The 23,600-nt window shown below is 38.9% G+C and overlaps 1 protein-coding gene across 12 annotated transcripts in view; it reads left to right on the top strand.

Annotated features, from left to right (window-relative positions):
• Positions 1–23,389, top strand: part of TSGA10 (testis specific 10) — a 151,988-nt gene extending 128,599 nt beyond the window's left edge. For all 12 annotated transcript variants that reach the window (XM_008008145.3, XM_038004191.2, XM_008008140.3 and 9 more), the window contains 3 exons: positions 1,219–1,323; positions 1,515–1,664; positions 22,431–23,389. In XM_008008145.3, the coding sequence (XP_008006336.2) occupies positions 1,219–1,323; positions 1,515–1,664; positions 22,431–22,455 (280 nt within the window). In that variant the 3' untranslated portion in view covers positions 22,456–23,389. The remainder of the gene's footprint in view (positions 1–1,218; positions 1,324–1,514; positions 1,665–22,430) is intronic.
• The last annotated feature ends 211 nt before the right edge of the window (positions 23,390–23,600 follow it).

Genomic DNA, 23,600 nt, shown 5'->3' with positions numbered 1-23,600 from the left:
ACATCAATTTTGGCTTCTTTTCTTTTTCTTTCTTTCTTTCTTTCTTTCTTTTTTTTTTTTTTAAGGATCTCTAGCACTCCTAGCACGTTATTAAAAGAACTTTGGCTGGAGAATTGGGTGGAAATGCCTCCCTATATAGTGAATTTTTTTCTATGAAACTTGGTCAGCTCTCATAAAAACTGATGGGGGACCCTTAACCCCTGTTCTTCCCTGTCCCATCTATAACACTTTTCATCCAGCCTCCACTCTATCCTCACATCTGAGCTCAGGGCATGGGGAAGGATAAGAAGCATGGTCTCGGCAGTCAGCCACTCCTAGGAGCCCCTGACTAGGCAAGGGCTTCAGAACCAAGGCCAGTTTCCTTCAGAAACTGTTTTCAGGTTATGGTGGTGGTGACTGAGTCCTTCTTTTCCGTTACTGTAGCTAGGCTATTATGATTCCTTCAACTAGTTTTGCAGGATCACTTTCTCAAGATGGTAGGTGGAAATCTACCTTCATGAAATACGCCAAAACTTCCACCCTAAGCTATACTCTGTTTGAGACTGACTGGTAAATACTAACACTTAGAATTAGCATGAGAAATGTTTGTTATTAGTCTCTAAAGTTTAGATTTCAGCAGTCTATGATACTCTCCTGAAAGCAAGTGAAGAGGATAGAATGTTCTGTGTGAGTGGCATTCATTAATGTTTATCTTCCTTATGATATTGTGCCTTATCACAGGGTTTGTGAGGCATTGTTTGGCCTTAAGAAAGATTCTATTACATTGAAGATTGTATATATCAAATTTCATTATAAGGCACTTGGTTGAATAGATTATATAAAACAGACTATATTAATCATGGAGCTAGTGAATTCCAGTGTTAATTATTTGGTCATACTACTACTTTATATAATACTTCTAAGTACTTACATTAAAAGCTATTTATAGTAAATAGTATAGACAGATGATGTATAATATGTTTCCACAGGGAAACTGAAACAGAGAAAGATTAACTAATTGAATGGGACTGGGATTGCTTAGGCTTTTCAAGTAGGCTACTCTGCATACTTACCATGTCTAACATGGGCATATTTTATGTACTAATAAATCTGGCCATAAAAATCACAATGTGATTTGGATCCAGCTGAGAAACCACTATCAATATGGTTTAATGTACCCCAGAATCATAGTCATATTTTAAGTTTAGTCAACTATAACTCTTACCTTCTTTTAAACAGGGCCATCCAAAGTAGAGATGTGGCCCAGTTCAGAAATGTTGTCACACAACTGGAAGCTGATTTAGACATCACCAAAAGACAACTAGGAACAGAACGCTTTGAAAGGTAAGTTTATCTCTATGCAAGCTCAAAAACAATGCTTTTCAGCATGGAAAGCATTGTTTCTTAGGTAAAAATAGGTTTTAGTTCTTTCATGATGGTTAGATTTTAAAGTATGAATTAAGCTACAGTTTTTTATGATAGTTTTAATACTTTTGCTGGATATAAAATTTTAAAGCATCACTATTTTGCTTTAGGGAGAGGGCCGTACAAGAACTTCGCCGCCAAAATTATTCAAGTAATGCTTATCATATGAGTTCTACAATGAAGCCAAATACAAAATGTCATTCACCAGAACGTGCTCACCATCGATCTCCTGACCGAGGCCTAGATCGATCATTAGAAGAGTGAGTCTGTTTAAGGATCCATTCTCTTGAGATCAAATAGTAATATCTAGTATAGTGAATATTTGGGGTAATAAGGAAACTCAATAGTCTATCTTTAATAGTGATATTTAAACAGGATTACCAAGATATATTGATATAAAAATATAGGATTTTGATAATTAAATTAGAATTATATATATTATACTAAAGCAAAAGGACTAATATTTTATCTGTTTGCATAAATTATATATTTTTTTATTTCCTTAGTTTTGGGGGAACAGGTGGTTTTTTTGTTACTTGGATAACTTCCTTAGCAGTAATTTCTGAGATTTTGGTGCATCCAACACCCAAGCAGTGTACACTGTACCCAATGTGTACTCCTCACTCTTCTCCCATCCTTCCCCCTGAATCCCCAAAGTCCAATGTATCATTCTTGTAACTTTCATCCTCATAGCTTAACTCTCACTTAAAGTGAGAACATATGATATTTGGTTTTCCATTCTTGAGTTACTTCCCTTAGAATAATGGTCTCCAACTCCATCCAGGTTGCTACGAATGCCATTATTTCGTTCCTTTTTATGGCTTAGTAGTATTCCTTGGTATATTTATACCACATTTTTTTTATCCACTTGTTGTTCGATGGGCATTTAGGCTGGTTCCATATTTTTGCAATTGCAAATTGTGCTGCTACAAACATGTGTGTGCAAGTATCTTTTTCATATAATGACTTCTTTTCCTCTGAATAGATACCCAGTAGTTGGATTGCTGGATCAAATGGTAGTTACACTTTTAGTTCTAAAAGGAATCTCTGTACTGTTTTCCATGGTGGTTGTACTAGTTTACATTCCCACCAGCAGTGTAAAAGAAAACATTCCCTTTTTACCACATCTATACCAACATGTATGATTTCTTGATTTTTTAATTACGGCCATTCTTGCAGGAACAAGGTAGGTGTCTCATTGTGGTATTAATTTGCATTTCCCTGATAATTAGTGATGATGAGCATCTTTTCATATGTTCATTGGGCATTTGTATATATTCTTTTGAGAATTGTTTATTCATGTCCTTAGCCCATTTTTTGATGGGATTATGTTTTTTTTTTTTTTTTTTTTTTTTTTTTTTTTTTTTTTTTTTTTTTGCTGATTTGTTTGACTTCCTTGTAGATTCCGGATATTAGTCCTTTGTTGGATGCACGTTTGGGAAGATTTTCTCCCACTCTGTGGGTTGTCTGTTTACTCTGCTGATTATTTCTTTTGCTATGCAGAAGCCTTTTAGTTTAATTAAGTCCCATCTATTTGTACTTGTTTTTGTTTCATTTGCTTTTGAGTTGTTGGTCATGAAGTCTTTGCCTAAGCCAATGTTCAGAAGAGCTTTACTAATGTTATCTTCTAGAATTTTTATGGTTTCAGGTGTTAGATTTAAGTCTTTGATCATCTTGAGTTGATTTTTATGTAAGGTGAGAGATGAGGATCCAGTTTCATTCTTCTACATGTGGCTTCCCAATTATCCCAGCACCATTTGTTGAGTAAGGTGTCCTTTCCCCACTTTATGTTTTTGTTTGCTCTGTCAAAAATCAGTTTGCTATAAGTATTTGGCTTCATTTCTGGGTTCTCTATTCTGTTTCATTGGTCTATGTGCCTATTTTCGTATCAGTACCATGCTGTTTTGATAACTATAATCTTGTAGTATAGTTTGAAGTTAGGTAATGTGATGCCTCCAAATTTGTTCCTTTTGCTTAGTCTTGCTATGTGGGGTCTTTTGAGTTTCCATATGAAGTTTAGGATTGTTTTTCTAGTTCTGTGAAGAATGATTATGGTACTTTGATTGGAACTGCATTGAATTTGCATATTGCTTTTGGCAGTATGGCCGTTTTTACAATATTGATTCTCCACAAGCATGGGATGTGTTTCCATTTGTTTGTATTATCAGTGACTTCTTTCAGCAGTGTTTTGTAGTTTTCTTTGTAGAACTCTTTCACCACCTTGATTAGGTATATTCCTAAGTTGGTGTTTTTGTTTGTTTGTTTGTTTTTTGCTCCTACTGTAAAAGGAGTTGAGTTATTGATTTGTTTCTCAGCTTGATCGCTGTTGGTGTATAGCAGTGCTACTGACTTGTGTACATTAATTTTGTACCCAGAAACTTTACTGAATTCATTTATCAGATCTGGGAGCTTTTTGGATGAGTCTGTAGGGTTTTCTAGGTATATGATCATATTATCAGTGAACAGTGACAGTTTTACTTCCTCTTTACTGATTTAGATACCCTTTATTTGTTTCTCTTGTCTGATTGCTCTGTCTAGGACTTCAGGTACTATGTTGAATAGAAACAGTGAAAGTGGGCATTCTTGTCTTGTTCCAGTTCTCGGGGAATGCTTTCAACTATCCCCATTCAGTATAATGTTGGCTGTGGGTTTGTCATAGATAGCTTTTATTACCTTGAAGTGTGTGTCCCTCCTATGCCAGTTTTGCTGAGGGTTTTAACCATAACGGGATGCTCGATTTTGTCAAATCCTTTTTCTGCATCTATTGAGATGATCACATGATTTTTGTTTTTAATTTTGTTTATGTGGTCTGTCACATTTATTGACTGGCATATGTTAAACTGTTGCTGCATACCTGGTATGCAACTCACTTGATCATGGTGTATTATCTTTTTGATATGCTGTTAGATTCAGTTAGCAAGTATTATGTTGAGGACTTTTTGCATCTATGTTCATCAGGGTTATTGGTCTATAGTTTTCATTTTTTGTTATGTCCTTTCCTAGCTTTGGAATTAGGGTGATACTGGCTTCATGGGATGATTTAGGGAGGATTCCCTCTTTCTATGTCTTGTGGAATAGTGTTCTATAGGATTGGTACAATTCTTCTTTGACTGATGGAATTCAGCTGTGAATCCATCTGGTCCTGGACTTTTTTTTATTGGCAATTTTTTTAAATTACTGTTTTAATCTCTCTACTTGTTACTGGCCTGTTCAGAGTTTCTATGTCTTCCTGATTTAATCTGGGAGGGTTGTATTTTTCCAGGAATTTATCCATCTCCTCTAGATTTTCTAGTTTGTGTGTGTAAAGGTGTTCATAGTAGCCTTGAATGATCTTTTGTATTTCTGTGGTACTGGTTGTAATATCTCCCGTTTCATTTCTCATTGAGCTTATTTGGATCTTCTCTCTTCTTTTCTTGGTTGATCTCGCTAGTGGTCTATCAATTTTGTTTATCTTTTCAAAGAACCAGCTTTTTGTTTGATTTATCTTTTGTATTTTTTTGTCTCATTTTCATTGGTTCTGCTCTGATCTTTGTTATTTCTTTTCTTCTGCTGTGTTTAGGTTGGTTGGTTCTTGTTTCTCTAGTTCCTTCAGGTGTGAACTTAGAGTGTCTATTTGTGCTCTTCCAAACTTTCTGATGTAGGCATTAAATGCTATGAACTTTTCTCTTAATACTACTTTTGGTGTGTTGCAGAGGTTTTGATAAGTTGTTTCACTATTATCTCTCAGTTCAAAGAAGTTTTTAATTTCCATCTTGATTTCATTGTTGACCCAAAGATCATTCAAGATCGGATGATGATGATAATTATTATTAAATGTTTTTGAGATGGACTCTTGCTCTGTTGCTCAGGCTAGAGTGCAGTGGCATGATCTTGGCTCACTGCAACCTCTGCTCCCCGGGTTCAAGCAGTTCTCCTGCCTTAGCCTCCCAAGTAGCTGGGAATACAGGCATGTGCCACAATGCCTGGCTTATTATTATTATTATTATTATTATTATTATTTTTGAGAAAGAGTCTCACTCTGTTGCCCAGGCTGGAGTGCAATGGCACAATCTCAGTTCACTGCAACCTCCGCCTCCCAGGTTCAAGCGATTCTCATGCCTCATACTCCCAAGTAGCTGGGATTACAGGTGTCCACTACCACGCCTGGCTAATTTTTTTGTATTTTTAGAAGAGACAGGTTTTCACCATGTTGGCCAGGCTGGTCTTGAACTCCTGACCTCAGGTGATCTGTGCGCCTCAGCCTCCCAAAGTGCTGGGATTACAGGCATGAAGCACCGCACACAGCCTTAATTTTTGTGGTTTTAGTAGAGACAGGGTTTCACTATGTTGACCAGGCTGATTTTGAACTCCTGACCTCAAGTGATCCACCTGTCTTTGCCTCCCAAAGTGCTGGGATTACAATGAGCCACCGCACCCAGCCTCAAGAGCAGATTATTTAATGTCCATGTATTTTTATAGTTTTGAGGGTTCCTTTTGGAGATAATTTCCAGTTTTGTTCCACTACAGTTTAAGAAGATACTTGAGGCCAGGCGTGGTGGCTCACGCCTGTAATCCCAGCACTTTGGGAGGCCAAGGTGGGCAGATCACGACGTCAGGAGATCGAGACCATCCTGGCTAAAACAGTGAAACCCCATCTCTACTGAAAATACAAGAAATTATCCGGGTGTGGTGGCGGATGCCTGTAGTCCCAGCCACTCAGGAGGCTGAGGCAAGAGAATGGCGTGAACCCGGTAGGCGGAGCTTGCAGTGAGCCAAGATCATGCCACAGCGCTCCAGCCTAGGTAACAGAGCGAGACTCCATCTCAAAAAAAAAAAAAAAAAAGATACTTCATATAAATCTGATTTTCTTAAATTTATTGAGACTTGTTTTGCGTCCTATCATATGTTCAGTCTGAGAGACTGCTCCATGTGCTGAAGAAAAGAATTTATATTCTGCAGTTTTTGGGTAGAATGTTCTGTAAATACTGTTAAGTCCATTTGTTCTAGGGTATAGTTTAAGTTCATTGTTTCTTTGTTAACTTTCTCTATTGATGACCTGTCTAGTGCTGTCAATGGAGTATTGAAGTCTCCCACTATTATTGTGTTGCTGTGCATCTCATTTCTTAGGTCTAATAGTAATTGTTTTCTAAATTTGAGAGCTCTGTGTATATAGGCATATATATTTAGAATTGCAATATTTTCCTTTTGGACTATTCCTTTTATCATTATATAATGTTTCTCTTTTTCTTTTTTTACTGTTGTTGCTTTAAAGTTTGTTTTGTCTGATGTAAGAATAGCTACTGTTGCTCACTTTCCATTTGTGTGGAGTATCTTTTTCCACCCCTTAACCTTAAGTGTATGTGAGTCCTTATATGTTAGGTGAGTCTCTTGAAGACAGCAGATACTTAGTGAATTTTTATCCATTCTGCCATTCCGTATCTTTTAAGTGGAGTATTTAGGCTGTTTACATTCAACATAGTATTAAGATGTTAGGTACTGTTCTGTTCATCACATTAGTTGTTGCCTTAATACGTTGTTTTGGTTTTCTTCCCCCCAATTGTGTCATTGTTTAATGACATTAAATAATTAAATGAAATTAAATAATCTATGAGATTTATGTTGTAAGGAGCTTCTATTTTGATGTATTTTGAGGTTTTGTTTCAAGATTTAGAACTCCTTTAAACATTTTTCATAGTGCTGGCTTAGTAGTGGCAAATTCTCTCAGCATTTGTCTGAAAATCATTTTATTTTTCCTTCATTATGTTGCTTAATTTTGCTGGATACAAAATTCTTGGCTGACAATTATTTTGTTTCATGAGGCTAAAGATGGGACCCCAATCCCTTCTGGCTTGTAGGATTTCTGCTGAGAAATCTGCCTTTAATGTGGTAGGTTTTCCTTTATAGTTTATCTTGATGCTTTTGTGTCACAGATCTTTTTTTTTTATGATAAAGCATTTAATAAATTTATTATTATTATTATTATTATACTTTAAGTTCTAGGGTACATGTGCATAACGTGCAGGTTTGTAACATATGTATACTTGTGCCATGTTGGTGTGCTGCACCCATCAACTCGTCAGCACCCATCAACTTGTCATTTACATCAGGTATAACTCCCAACGCAATCTCTCCCCCATCCCCCTCCCTATGATAGGCCCCGGTGTATGATGTTCCCCTTCTCGAGTCCAAGTGATCTCATTGTTCAGTTCCCACCTATGAGTGAGAACATACGGTGTTTGATTTTCTCTTCTTGAGATAGTTTGCTGAGAATGATGGTTTCCAACTGCATCCATGTCCCTACAAAGGACACAAACTCATCCTTTTTTATGGCTGCATAGTATTCCATGGTGTATATGTGCCACATTTTCTTAATCCAGTCTGTCACTGATGGACATTTGGGTTGATTCCAAGTCTTTGCTATTGTGAATAGTGCTGCAATAAACATACGTGTGCATGTGTCTTTATAGCAGCATGATTTATAATCCTTTGGGTATATACCCAGTAATGGGATGGCTGGGTCATATGGTACTTCTAGTTCTAGATCCTTGAGGAATCACCATACTGTTTTCCATAATGGTTGAACTAGTTTACAGTCCTACCAACAGTGTAAAAGTGTTCCTATTTCTCCACATCCTCTCCAGCACCTGTTGTTTCCTGACTTTTTAATGATTGCCATTCTAACTGGTGTGAGATGGTATCTCATTGTGGTTTTGATTTGCATTTCTCTGATGGCCAGTGATGATGAGCTTTTTTTCATGTGTCTGTTGGCTGTATGAATGTCCTCTTCTGAGAACTGTCTGTTCATATCCTTTACCCACTTTTTGATGGGGTTGTTTGTTTTTTTCTTGTAAATTTGTTTGAGTTCTTTGTAGATTCTGGATATTAGCCCTTTGTCAGATGAGTAGATTGCAAAAATTTTCTCCCATTCTGTAGGTTGCCTGTTCACTCTGATGGTAATTTCTTTTGCTGTGCAGAAGCTCTTTAGTTTAATGAGATCCCATTTGTCAATTTTGGCTTTTGTTGCCGTTGCTTTTGGTGTTTTAGACATGAAGTCCTTGCCCATGCCTATGTCATGAATGGTATTACCTAGGTTTTCTTCTAGGGATTTTATGGTATTAGGTCTAACATTTAAGTCTCTAATTCATCTTGAATTAATTTTCGTATAAGGAGTAAGGAAAGGATCCAGTTTCAGCTTTCTACTTATGGCTAGCCAATTTTCCCAGCACCATTTGTTAAATAGGGAATATTTTCCCCATTTCTTGTTTTTCTCAGGTTTGTCAAAGATCAGATGGCTGTAGATGTGTGGTATTATTTCTGAGGACTCTGTTCTGTTCCATTGGTCTATATCTCTGTTTTGGTACCAGTACCATGCTGTTTTGGTTACTGTAGCCTTGTAGAATCAATGTGTCACAGATCTTAAGATTCTTTCCTTTGTCTTGACTTTGGGTATCCTGATGACTATGTGCCTAGGTGATGATGTTTTTGCAATGAATTTCCCAGGTGTTCTTTGAGTTTCTTATATTTGGAGGTCTAGATCTCTAGCAAGGTCAGGGAGGTTTTCTTTAATTATTCCCTCAAGTAAGTTTTCTAAACTTTTAGATTTCTCTTCTTCCTCAGGAACACTAGTTATTCTTAGGTTTGACCATTTAACATAATCCCACATTTCTTGGAGGATTTGTTCACTTTTTAAAATTCTTTTTTTTTTTTCTTTGTCTGACTGAGCTAATTCTAAAGACCTGTCTTCAGCTGGGCATGGTGGCTAATGCCTGTAATCCCAGCACTTTGGGAGTCTGAGGCAGGCAGATCAGTTGAAGTCAGGAGTTCAAGACCAGCCTGGCCAACATGGTGAAACTCTGCCTCTACTAAAAACACAAATATTAGTCAGGTATGGTGGCACATGCCTGTAATCCCAGCTACTTGGAAGGCTGAAGCAGGAGAATCACTTGAACCCAGGTGGCGGAGGTTGCAGTGAGCCAAGATCACGCCACTGCACTCCAGCCTGGTGACAGCATGGATACCAGTACCTGCTCTAGTAGAGGTGACGGGAAAGTGATGCATCACTTTAGGTCGGGGCAGGGTTAGGTGGGTCTGGGCTCAGACTCTCCTTGGGCAGGGCTTGCCATGGCCACCTTGGGGAAGGGGATTATGGTTCTCAGGCCAATGGGGTTATGTTCTAGAGGGGATCTTGGTCACCTTTGCTGTATCATATAGTTCATCGGAGAAGTGGGGAATAGCTAGTAGCAAGAGGCCTCACCCAGCTCCCATGCAGTTGGCGAGGCCAGCCTCGCTCCTGCAGTGCCTTGCTCAGATTTTGCCCCAGGCCATGAGCTACCCCACTGAAAAAACAAGCACAGCATTTGAACCTGGCCCTTCCCTGTCTGGCTATTCCTACTCTGTCTCCTATCTGCAGCAGCTTCCGCTCGTCCCCTGGACTCTGCTCAAGAAAATTTGTGCCCAGTCAGAACCACTACCGATTTCAGTTTAGAGCTTCCTTCACTCTGTGACCCCTCCCCAGTTCTGCTGGCTGCCTTTTCAAGGACCCCTGTGAGATAGTCATTGCTGGCTTCCCTGGGCTCGAGCTGGAGACTGGGAGTGCATGCAAAGCACTTCCTGCTGCTACTTCTACTTTTATATTTTACGTGACTCCATAAATCCCTTTCATCTCTAGATAGGGTTAAATTTTTCTCCCGTGATGTGGATTTTCAGATTCCCCAGGGGGGACATGTGTTCAGATGTAGGTTTTCTTCCCTCTCACACGTTGGGAACTCCCAGTTTTTCACCTGTTTCATGGACTTGGCAGCAGCATGCCACTTCTTTCAAAGGATATGTGAATTCTTTGGGTTTTCCTTGTATATTCCTACAGTGAATCCTGGAGCAAAAGATCACAGTGTGCGTCTCTAACACTGTTCTGTCCTTCCATGTGGGATCTGTCCTTCCACGTGGGATCTGTCCTTCCGTGTGGGATCTGTCCTTCCGTGTGGGATCTGTCCTTCCGTGTGAGATCTGTCCTTCCGTGTGGGATCTGTCCTTCCATGTGGGATCTGTCCTTCCACGTGGGATCTGTCCTTCCGTGTGGGATCTGTCCTTCCATGTGGGATCTGTCCTTCCGTGTGGGATCTGTCCTTCCATGTGAGATCTGTCCTTCCATGTGGGAGCTGTCCTTCCGTGTGGGATCTGTCCTTCCGTGTGGGATCTGTCCTTCCGTGTGAGATCTGTCCTTCCGTGTGGGATCTGTCCTTCCATGTGAGATCTGTCCTTCCATGTGGGAGCTGTCCTTCCATGTGGGATCTGTCCTTCCATGTGAGATCTGTCCTTCCATGTGGGAGCTGTCCTTCCATGTGGGATCTGTCCTTCCGTGTGGGATCTGTCCTTCCGTGTGGGATCTGTCCTTCCGTGTGGGATCTGTCCTTCCATGTGAGATCTGTCCTTCCATGTGAGATCTGTCCTTCCATGTGGGAGCTGTCCTTCCATGTGGGATCTGTCCTTCCGTGTGGGATCTGTCCTTCCGTGTGGGATCTGTCCTTCCGTGTGGGATCTGTCCTTCCACGTGGGATCTGTCCTTCCGTGTGGGATCTGTCCTTCCATGTGGGAGCTGTCCTTCCATGTGAGATCTGTCCTTCCGTGTGGGATCTGTCCTTCCGTGTGGGATCTGTCCTTCCGTGTGGGATCTGTCCTTCCATGTGGGATCTGTCCTTCCATGTGAGATCTGTCCTTCCGTGTGGGAGCTGTCCTTCCGTGTGAGATCTGTCCTTCCGTGTGGGATCTGTCCTTCCGTGTGGGATCTGTCCTTCCGTGTGGGATCTGTCCTTCCGTGTGGGATCTGTCCTTCCGTGTGGGAGCTGCACGTTAGTCCTGTCTCCTACCTGCCATCTTCCATCTGCCCCATACATTGTATTTTAATAGTTTGATTTTCTTTTTATTTCTACAACATTAACTTCTTATTTAATTACAAAATGTTGGTTATTATAACACCACAAAATTTATATGTTCTAGGAAAGTAATCAGCTAGTTTTTCAGAGGAAAATATTTTAGATATATTTCTATGTATCACAAATTTCCTAGAAACTTTTTATTTGGAAACAATTTCAACCTTTCAAAAAGTTACAAAAATAAGAATACAAAGAACATCTATATGTCCTTTACCCATACTCACTCTTTTAAAATTTTTTCCCCATTTGTTTTCTTATATACACATGTGGTGGCTCATGTGCTCACATGCTTTCATGTTTCTTCACAGACACACACACACTTGCACAGACCTACTCACACACTCACAGAGGCACATTTAAACTTATAACCAAAACTCCAAACCATGCCCACAGGTTTCATCCTTTTACTTTTTTCTATTACTTATATATATGTTCTTTCTTCTACAGTGAGAGCCCTGGCTCAACATTAACATGTTTACTCAACGATATCAATGTAGTTACTAATTTGCTCAATCCCAGAATACATCTACAATAGTTTCAAAATTTCTTCACCGATGTCACCACAATAAATAAGCCAACTTTTTTAAAGTTCAGAATCTGTTTGCAGTTCTTCCTTCTTACGCCTGTATGCTACCTTGCCCAAATCTTGAGAGCATATGGTTAAATACTGAGTTTGTAACTTATTTGGATTAATTTTTTCCATCTTTTATTTTGGTCATGGTATTCATTTGAAATAACATTGGATTCATTTGTTTCAATTTGCTTTCATTTTTCATATTTCCACTTCCTAGTTTTTTCCTCAACTTAATTTTATTTTTGAATATGTAGATTAGCATGCTTTTAAAGGTCAACACTCTGCAAAAAATAATACTAAGAGAAGTGTCACTTTCTCTGCCTTCCATCCCATCAGCCATGCCTCCACCTCCTTTCTTTGTGGTTTTATGCTAATGATACACAGATATATATCTTTCTTTGTTTATGCAAAAAGTGGCATGCTTTTTTGCACTTTGCTTTTCTCACTTAACACTGTCTCCTCGAAATCTCTCCATGTTGATTCCTAGAGATTCTCCTTATTCCTTTTTGTCAGGTGCACACTACTTCAGTATATGGATGTACCATAGTTATGCAACCCACCTCCTAAACTCGGACATTTAGCTGGTTTCCAATAATTTGCAATTACAAACAAGGCTGTAATGAATAATCTTGTACATATGTATTTTCATGTTGTTGCAGTATCTTCAGAATAAATTCCTAGAAGTGGAATTGCTGGGTCAATGGGTAAATACACATGTAGTTTTGTTAGGCCGTGCCACATTCCCCTCCATTTTGCAGTCCCTTCAGCAATGTGTGAAAATACTGTTTCCCCACAACCTCACTAGCAGAACACACTGTCAAGCTTTTGAATTTGTGCCACTGCGGTGGATGAGAAATGGTATTTCAGTGTAGTTTTAATTTGCATTTCTCATATTATGAGTGAAGTTGAATATCTTTTCATAGGTTTAAGGGCTACTGTTATATCTCTTTTTCTGAATTAGCTATTCATTTCTTCTGCCTGTTTTTCTAATGGACTGTAGATCTTTTTGTTAAAAAATTTTTTAGTACATTTGAGAAATTATCTCTTTATTGGTGATATATGCTATAAATATTTTCTCACTTTTTTGTCATTTGTCTTTTAATTTTACTGTATTGCCTTTTTCTCTATAAAGAGATTTTATTTTTGTGTAGTCAGATTTTAAACCTTTCCCTTTAATGCATCTGGATTTCTATTCATAGTTAGCAAATCTTTCTCTCTTCCCAGATAGTAGAGGAATGTTTTCTTTTAGTACTGGTATAGTTTTACTTTTTATATTTAGATATCTGATTCATTTTGGAGTTTATTTTATGTGTGGTTTGAGAAATGGATCTAATTTTATCTTTTTCCAACTGACTATCAAGTTGTTCCAAGATCATTGATTTAAAAGACTCTTTGTCCCAGTCATTCAGATCTCTTTTTGGACTTTCTATTTCTTTTCCATTGATCTGCCTGTTCGTGTGCAGTCCCACACTATTTAATTATAGAGGCTATGTGGTATTTTTAATTCTGTAGGGATAGCTCAGTGGTGTGCTGGTAAACTGGCCTTCCAAAGGAGAGGAGGGGGAGGCCCTGATCTGTAGCACTTGCCAATTTCTGTGGTGTAAATACCTCCACTTTTTCATTTTTTGTAGATCTTTTATATCACTGTTTAATATTTGTTCATCTGACCTGTTTTATATTAAGAGTGGTGTTCTAAAGTCTCCTATTATTAGTATGCTTTAATTTCTTTTTCCATATCCTCTAAATTTTGCTTTATATAGGTGGTTTGCTGTTTTATTTGTTGCATTGATATTCTGAACTGTCACTCTTCATCATGGAATGTGGCTTTTATAAAGTGTCCTTTTCTGATGCATTTAGATTTTTTTCTTTTGCTTGATTCTACTTTGTCTGGTATTAGAGTTGCCACTCCTATTTTCTTATTGTTTCTATTTACATGGTAAATATTTTTATTTTTAACTGTTTTGAGTAACTGCATTTTAAGTATCTCTCTTATATACAGTATGGATTTGAGTTTTGCTTTATGAGTCTGTGAATTTTTTTTGAGAAATTTACACTCTTATTATTATTATACTTTAAGATCTAGGGTACATGTGCACAATGTGCAAGTTTGTTACGTATGTATCCATGTGCCATGTTGCTGTGCTGCACCCATTAACTGGTCATTTACATTAGGTATTCCTCCTAATGTTATCCCTCCCCACTCCCCTACCCCACAACAGGCCACAGTGTGTGATGTTCCCCACCCTGTGTCCAAGTGTTCTCATTGTTCAGTTCCCACCTATGAATGAGAACATGCAGTGTTTGGTTTTCTGTTCTTGGGTTACTTTGCTGAGAATGATGGTTTCCAGCTTCATCCATGTCCCTACAAAGGACATTAACTCATCCTTTTTTATGGCTGCATAGTATTCCATGGTGTATACGTGCCACATTTTCTTAATCCAGTCTATCATTGATGGACATTTGGGTTGGTTCCAAGTCTTTGCTATTGTGAATAGTGCCGCAATAAACATACGTGTGCTTGTGTCTTTATTGTAACATGATTTATAATCCTTTGGGTATATACCCAGTAATGGGATGGCTGGATCAAATGGTATTTCTAGTTCTAGATCCTTGAGGAATCGCCACACTGTCTTCCACAATAGTTGAACTAGTTTATACTCCCACCAACAGTGTAAAAGTGTTCCTGTTTCTCCACATCCTCTCCGGCACCTGTTGTTTCCTGACTTTTTAATGATCGCCATTCTAACTGGTGTGAGATAGTATCTCATTGTGGTTTTGATTTGCATTTCTCGGATGGCCAGTGATGATGAGCTTTTTTTCACATGTCCATTGGCTGCATAAATGTCTTCTTTTGACAAGTTTCTGTTCATATCCTTTGCCCACTTTTTGATGGGGTCGTCTGTTTTTTTTTTCTTGTAAATTTGTTTAAGTAGTTTATAGATTCTGGATATTAGCCCTTTGTCAGTTGGATAGATTGCAAAAATTTTCTCCCATTCTGTAGGTTGCCTGTTCACTCTGATGGTAGTTTCTTTTACTGTGTAGAAGCTCTTTAGTTTAATTAGATACATTTGTCAATTTTGGCTTTTGTTGCCATTGCTTTTGGTGTTTTAGTCATGAAGTTCTTCCCCATGCCTATGTCCTGAATGGTATTGCCTAGGCTTTCTTCTAGGGTTTTTATGGTTTTAGGTCTAACATTTAAGTCTTTAATCCATCTTGAATTAATTTTTGTATAAGGTGTAAGGAAGGAATCCTGTTTCAGCTTTCTCCATATGGCTAGCCAGTTTTCCCAGCACCATTTGTTAAATAGGGAATCCTTTCCCCATTTCTTGTTTTTCTCAGGTTTGTCAAAGATCAGATGGTTGTAGATGTGTGGTATTATTTCTGAGGGCTCGGTTCTATTCCATTGGTCTATATTTCTGTTTTGGTACCAGTACCATGCTGTTTTGGTTACTGTAGCCTTGTAGTATAGTTTGAAGTCAGGTAATGTGATGCCTCCAGCTTTGTTCTTTTTGCTTAGGATTGTCGTGACAATGCGGGCTCTTTTTTGGTTCCATATGAACTTTTAAGTAGTTGTTTCCAATTCTGTGAAGAAAGTCATTGGTAGCTTGATGGGGATGGCATTAAATCTATAAATTACCTTGGGCAGTATGGCCATTTTCATGATACTTATTCTTCCTATCCATGAGTATGGAATGTTCTTCCATTTGTTTGTGTCCCCTTTTATTTCATTGAGCAGTGGTTTGTAGTTCTCCTTGAAGAGGTCCTTCACATCCCTTGTAAGTTGGATTCCTAGGTATTTTATTCTCTTTGAAGCAATTGTGAATGGAAGTTCACTCATGATTTGGCTCTCTGATTGTCTGTTATTGGTGTATAGGAATGCTTGTGATTTTTGCACATTGATTTTGTATCCTGAGTCTTTGCTGAAGTTGCTTTTCAGCTTAAGGATATTTTGGGCTGAGACGATGGGGTTTTCTAAATATACAATCATGTCATCTGCAAACAGAGACAATTTGATGTCCTCTTTTCCTAACTGAATACTCTTTATTTCTTTCTCCTGTCTGATTGCCCTAGCCAGAACTTCCAACACTATGTTGAATAGGAGTGGTGAGAGAGGGCATCCCTGTCTTGTGCTAGTTTTCAAAGGGAATGCTTCCAGTTTTTGCCCATCCAGTATGATATTGACTGTGGTTTTGTCATAAATTGCTGTTATTATTTTGAGATTCGTTCCATCAATACCTAGTTTATTGAGAGATTTTAGCATGAAAGGCTGTTGAATTTTGTCAAAGGCCTTTTCTGCATCTATTGAGATAATCATGTGGTTTTGTCTTTGGTTCTGTTTATATGATGGATTATGTTTATTGATTTGCATATGTTGAACCAGTCTTGCATCCCAAGGATGAAGCCCACTTGATCGTGGTGGATAAACTTTGATGTGCTGATTCGGTTTGCCAGTATTTTATTGAGGATTTTTGTATCGACGTCCATTAGGGATATTGGTCTAAAATGCTCTTTTTTGTTGTTGTGTTTCTGCCAGGCTTTGGTATCAGGATGATGCTGGCCTCATAAAATGAATTGGGGAGGATTCTCTCTTTTTCTATTGATTGGAATAGTTTCAGAAGGAATGGTACCAGCTCCTCTTCGTATCTCTGGTAGAATTCGGCTGTGAATCCGTCTGGTCCTGGACTTTTTTTGGTTGGTAGGCTAGTAAGTATTGCCTCAATTTCAGAGCCTGTTATTGGTCTATTCAGGGGTTCACTTGCTTCCTGGTTTAGTCTTAGGAGGGTGTATGTGTTCAGGAATTCATCAGTTTCTTCTAGATTTTCTAGTTTATTTGCGTAGAGGTGTTTATAGTATTCTCTGATGGTAGTTTGTATTTCTGTGGGATCGGTGGTGATATCCCCTTTATCATTTTTTATTGCATCTATTTGATTCTTCTCTCTTCTTTATTAGTCTTGCTAGCAGTCTATCAATTTTGTTGATCTTTTCAAAAAACCAACTCCTGGATTCATTGATTTTTTGGAGGGTTTTTTGTGTCTCTATCTCCTTCAATTCTGCTCTGACCTTAGTTATTTCTTGCCTTCTGCTAGCTTTTGAATGTGTTTGCTCTTGCTTCTCTAGTTCTTTTAATTGTGATGTTAGAGTGTCAATTTTAGAACTTTCCAGCTTTCTCTTGTGGGCATTTAGTGCTGTAAATTTCCCTCTACACACTGCTTTAAATGTGTCCCAGAGATTCTGGTATGTTGTATCTTTGTTCTCATTGGTTTCAAAGAACATCTTTATTTCTTCCTTCATTTCGTTATGTACCCAGTAGTCATTCAGGAGCAGGTTCAGTTTCCATGTAGTTGTGCGATTTTGAGTCAGTTTTCTTAATTCTGAGTTCTAATTTGATTGCACTGTGGTCTGAGAGACAGTTTGTTATAATTTCTGTTCTTTTACATTTCCTAAGGAGTGCTTTACTTCCAACTATGTGGTCAATTTTGGAATAAGTGTGATGTGGTGCTGAGAAGAATGTATATTCTGTTGATTTGGGGTGGAGAGTTCTGTAGATGTCTATTAGGTTCACTTGGTGCAGAGCTGAGTTCAAGTCCTTAATATCCTTGTTAACTTTCTGTCTCATTGATCTGTCTAATGTTGACTGTGGGGTGTTAAATTCTCCCATTATTATTGTGTGAGGGTCTAAGTGTCTTTGTAGGTCTCTAAGGACTTGCTTTATGAATCTGGGTGCTCCTGTATTGGGTGCATATATATTTAGGATAGTTAGCTCTTCTTGTTGAATTGATCCCTTTACCATTATGTGATGCCCTTCTTTGTCTCTTTTGATCTTTGTTGGTTTAAAGTCTGTTTAATGAGAGACTAGGATTGCAACCCCTGCTTTTTGTTTTGTTTTGTTTTCCATTTGCTTGGTAGATCTCCCTCCATCCCTTTATTTTGAGCCTATGTGTGTCTCTGCATGTGAGATGCATCTCCTGAATACAGCACACTGATGGGCCGTGACTCTTTATCCAGTTTGCCAGTCTGTGTCTTTTAATTGGGGCATTTAGCCCATTTATATTTAAGGTTAATATTGTTATGTGTGAATTTGATCCTGTCATTATGATGTTAGCTGGTTATTTTGCTGATTAGTTGATGCAGTTTCTTCCTAGCATCAATGGTCTTTACAATTTGGCAAGTTTTTGCAGTGGCTGGTACCGGTTGTTCCTTTCCATGTTTAGTGCTTCCTTCAGGAGCTCTTCTAGGGCAGGCGTGGTGGTGACAGAATGTCTCAGCATTTGCTTGTCTGGAAAGGATTTTATTTCTCCTTCACATATGAAGCTTAGTTTGGCTGGATATGAAATTCTGGGTTGAAAATTCTTTTCTTTAAGAATGTCCAATATTGGCCCCCACTCTCTTCTGGTTTGTAGAGTTTCTGCCAAGAGATTCGCTGTTAGTCTGATGGGCTTCCCTTTGTGGGTAACCTGACCTTTTTCTCTGGCTGCCCTTAACATTTTTTCTTTCATTTCAACCTTGGTGAATCTGACAATTATGTGTCTTGGGGTTGCTCTTCTCAAGGAATATCTTTGTGGCGTTCTCTGTATTTCCTGAGTTTGAATATTGGCCTGCCTTGCTAGGTTGGGGAAGTTCTCCTTGGTAATATACTGAAGAGTGTTTTCCAACTTCGTTCCATTCTCCCTGTCACTTTCAGGTACACCAATCAGATGTAGATGTGGTCTTTTCACGTAGTCCCATATTTCTTGGAGGTTTTGTTCATTTCTTTTTATTCTTTTTTCTCTACACTTCTCTTCTTGCTTTATTTCTTTCATTTGCTCTTCAATCACTGATACCCTTTATTCCACTTGATTGAATCGGCTACTGAAGCTTGTGCTTGCATCACATTCTTCTCGTGCCGTGGTTTTTAGCTCCATCAGGTCATTTAAGGTCTTCTCTATGCAGTTTATTCTAGTTAGCCGTTCGTCTAATCTTTTTTCAAGGTTTTTAGCTTCTTTGCAATTTGTTTGAACTTCCTCCTTTAGCTCGGAGAAGTTTGTTATTACCAGTCTTCTGAAGCCTACTTCTGTCAACTCGTTAAAGTCATTCTCCGTCCAGCTTTGTTCCATTGCTGGCAAGGAGCTGTGATCCTTTGGAGGAGAAGAAGTGCTCTGATTTTTTGAATTTTCAGCTTTTCTGCTCGGGTTTCTTCCCATCTTGGTGGTTTTATCTACCTTTGGTCTTTGATGATGGTGACCTACAGATGGGGTTTTGGTGTGGATGTCCTTTTTGTTGGTGTTGATTCTATTCCTTTCTGTTTGTTATTTTTCCTTCTAACAGTCAGGACCCTCAGCTGCAGGTCTGTTGGAGTTTGCTGGAGGTGCACTCCAGACCCTGTTTGCCAGGGTATCACCAGCGGAGGCGGCAGAACGGCAAATATTGCAGAACGGCAAATGTTGCTGCCTGATGCTTCCTCTGAAAACGTCGTCTCAGAGGGGCACTTGGCTGTATGAGGTGTCAGTTGGCCCCTACTGGGAGGTGTCTCCCAGTTAGGCTACCTGGGGATCAGGGACCCACTTGAGGAGGCAGTCTGTCCGTTCTCAGATCTCAAACTCCGTACTGGGAGAACCACTGCTCTCTTCAAAGCTGTCAGACAGGGACATTTAAGTCTGCAGAAGTTTCTGCTGCCTTTTGTTCAGCTATGCCCTGCCCCCAGAGGTGGAGTCTACAGAGGCAGGCAGGCCTCATTGAGCTGCCCTGGACTCCACCCAGTTCGAGCTTCCTGGTCACTTTGTTTACCAAGTCAAGCCTCAGCAATGGCAGATACCCTTGCCCCAGACTCACTGCCGCCTCACAGTTTGATCTCAGACTGCTGTGCTAGCAGTGAGCAAGGCTCCGTGGGCGTGGGACACACCAAGCCAGGAGTGGGATATAATCTCCTGGTGTGTCGTTTGCTAAGACCATTCAAAAAGCGTGGTATTAGGGTGGGAGTGTCCCAAGTTTCCAGGTACTGTCCTTGGCTAGTAAAAGGAATTCCCCGACCCCTTGCACTTCCCCAGGTGAGGCGATGCCCTGCCCTGCTTCGGCTCACACTCTATGGGCTGTACCCACTGTCCAACAAGTCCCAGAGAGATGAACCTGGTACCTCAGTTGGAAATGCTGAAATCACCTGTCTTCTCTGTTGCTCATGCCAGGAGCTGTGGACTGGAGCTGTTCCTATTTGGCCATCATGGAATGATCCCCCCCACACCTTTTTTTTTTAAAGTCGGAGTTTCACTCTTATCCCCCAGACTGGAGTGCAATGGCATGATCTCGGCTCCCTGCAACCTCTGCCTCCCATGTTCAAGCAATTCTCCTGCCTCAGCCTCCCTGAGTAGCTAGGATTACAGCTGTCCATCACCACATCCAGCTCAGTTTTGTATTTTTAGTAGAGATGGGGTTTTGCCATGTTGGGCAGGGTGGTCTCAAACTCCTGACCTCAGGTGATCCACCTGCCTTGGCCTCCCAAATTGCCAGGATTACAGGCATGAGCCACCATGCCCTGCCTCGTTTTTGTATTTTTGGTAGAGATAGGGTTTCACCATGTTGACCAGGCTGGTCTCAAACTCCTGACCTCAGGTAATCCACTCGCCTCAGCCTCCCAAAGTGCTAGGATTACAGGCGTGGGCCACCACGCCCAGACATTTGGAAAATCTTTTTTAAAAATAGGTGACTTACACTGGGCATGGTTGCTCACATCTGTAATCCTAGCATTTTGGGAGACGGAGGTAGACAGATTGTTTGAGCCCAGGGCAATGGTAAAACCCCATCTCTACAAAAAATACAAAAAAAAAAAAAAAAAAAAAAAAAAGCCAGATGTTGTGGCACGTGCCTGTATTTCCAGCTACTTGGTAGGCTGAGGTGAGAAGATCCACTGAGCCTGGTGGAAGGTCATTGCTGCAGTAAGCCATAATTGTGCCACTGCATTCTAGCCTGGGCAACAGAGCGAGACCCTGTCTCAAAAATAGAATAGAACAGTATACATAAAGTAGATGAGTTAAAATATTTTACATTATTGATGTGACTGTTATATCACATCAGTAGTAATGGTCTCAACCCAGTTATGTTATCTTATAATTACTTTCTGTACTATGTGATATTTGTTGTATTTCTTCATTTGATCAGTCTTCTTTGCTTCTTAACAAATTTCTTTGGGCTTTTAGGAAGAATTTATTTTATTTTAGTTGTTACCTTTCTTTTAATATGATTAACAATGCCCTTAATCACCTTTTTTCTCACTTAACCTTTTACTATCAGTTTCAAATGGTGTTCTTTGACTGGCACCTATTATCTAGACAACAGCAACACACGGAATTTACTTTCCTCTGACCACTGCTCTGTTTCCTGCCTCTCTAGTTTTGCCTTTCCCAGGTTGTCATATAAATGCAATCATACAGTATGCAACCTCTAGTGGTTGACTTTCACCCAGCATAATATATTTCAGATTTATCCAGGTTGTTGCATGTATTAGTAGTTGTCACATATTCCTTTTAACTACTGAGTAGTATTCCATCATATAGATGTACCACAGGTACTTTTTTTTGATGATTATAGTCTTGGCCAGACGCAGTGGCTCCTGACTGTAATTCCAGCAGTTTGGGAGGCTGAAGCAGGCAGATCATTTGAGGCCAGGAGTTTGAGATCAGCCTGGCCAGCATGGCAAAGCCCCATCTCTATTAAAAATACAACAATTAGCTGGGCATGGTGGTGCATGTCTGTAATCCCAGCTACTCAGGAGGCTGAGGCTTGAGATTTACTTGAACCTGGGGGGCAGAAGTTGCAGTGAGCTGAGATCGTGCCACTGCACTTCAGCCTGGGCGACAGAGTGAGACTCTGTCTCAAAAAAAATAATAATAATAATTAAAAAATAAAATGATTATAGCCTCACAAGTAGTTGCAAAAATAGTATAGACAGTCGCACATATCCTTACCCCAGCTTCTATATAAAATATCTTACAAACTGGGGTATTGACATTAGCACAATGTGATTAACTAGTCTATAGGCCTTATTCAGATTTCACTAGTTTTTAGATGCACTCATTTGTTTGAATGTGTATTTTATTTTATTTTTTTTACAATCCACACACAACACCACTATGATCAAGATGCGAAGTTGTTTCATCAGCACCAAAGAATTCGCTCCCTCATTATGCCTATTTATAGTTGTAGCCCTGCCCTTCTTCATCTCCCTGTCTCCTGGGAAACACTACCTTCTTCTCCATCTCTATAATTCTGTCATTTTGAGATAACCCTTTGAGACTGACTTTTCTCATTCAGCATAATGCCTGTGAGATCCATCCAAGCTGCTGTAAGTATCAATAATTCATTCCTTTTTATTGTTGAATACTATTCCAGGGTATGAATGTACCACAGTTTGTGAAAACTGAGTGAAAAAATATATTGTTTTTTGTTTTCCTTCATAGAAACTGAAGAAAAATCTTATATTTTGCTAAAGTGATACACTTACTAGAATACATTTGTTACACATGTTGAAAAAGTTGAATTAAAAATATTAATCAGCATGATTTTTTCTCTTATAGGAATCTTTGCTACAGAGATTTCTGACACCTGAAATGATTCTTCACATCCCTGAGAAAGGTCAAAGTTACAAACTGATTTTTTTTTTTTTTTTTTTTTTTTTTGCGACATGAGTGCATTTATCTTTTAAATGCTTGGCAATGTTAAATGTATTTATTAACTTTGTGTCTCTGAATCTCTGTTCTGATGTGCCATGTTGCAGTGATCTGAGATGACTTCTAAAAACAAAAATGCATATGGCTCTTTCTATCCATGCAGTGATAGTGAGTGTAAAATCTGCTTACGTCACTATTGAACACTGTTATGTTCACTATCCGGAGTAAATAAAGAAACTTATTAAAACAGGGAAAAGTGTTTTTACAAAACTGATTTCCTTTCCTTTCTTGGTATCTCAAATAATTGGTTGGTTAATTTTTTTTCTTTGTGATTTGTGCTTTCATAGCTGGAACATCCGTGCCAAAATGAGTACAATTTACCGATACTGGCCTGGGATCTGATATTCCATTTTGGAACCAATCTGACATAAATTCCATGCCATAATCTGATACTGAATCTGCAGAAAGTAGGAGTGTTGTCAGGGCTTTAAAATCTGTAGTATTGTACCACCCAAAGACTAAGTAACATACATTTTCTACAATTGTGTTTACTACTACTATTTTTAGAAAGGTAGGTGATGATATATCTGTCAAGAATGTAAGATTTTATTAAAAATCTGTATTTTTAATAAGTTTTCTTTCAAGTACTGCAATCAACTTAATTGCCATTTTATTTTATTGTCTGTAATCTAGAGTAACAAGATAAGTGATGTTTCCTTCCTCCCCCAATTTCCTAAATCTCTTACCTGATCTATCCATAGGCTTTGATGTAATGTTCATATTAGAGCCTGAATGCTACTGTATTTTACTGATATAAGCTATTTGTATTCTTGCCATTTTAATAAAAAAAAGGCTTGTCATTAATAGTATTCATATGATGCAGACAATTTCTCATTTTATATAGTCACTATTCGATATGACTATAGTGATGTAGGAAAGTGTTCTGATTTAGGTTTTGTTTAATCACTAGCATGCTGATATTTTACTATAATTTCAGGCTATATATTCACTTTAGTTTGATTTTTTAAAACCTTCAGGTTCAGTCATCTAGTTTAAGACATTAATTACAGATTGGTT

This window comes from Chlorocebus sabaeus, chromosome 14 (assembly GCF_047675955.1).
Source record: "Chlorocebus sabaeus isolate Y175 chromosome 14, mChlSab1.0.hap1, whole genome shotgun sequence".
In the NCBI taxonomy this organism is placed as follows: Eukaryota; Metazoa; Chordata; class Mammalia; order Primates; family Cercopithecidae; genus Chlorocebus; species Chlorocebus sabaeus.
The sequence above is the reverse complement of the archived record's forward strand: the minus strand, read 5'-3'. Positions and strand labels throughout refer to the sequence as shown.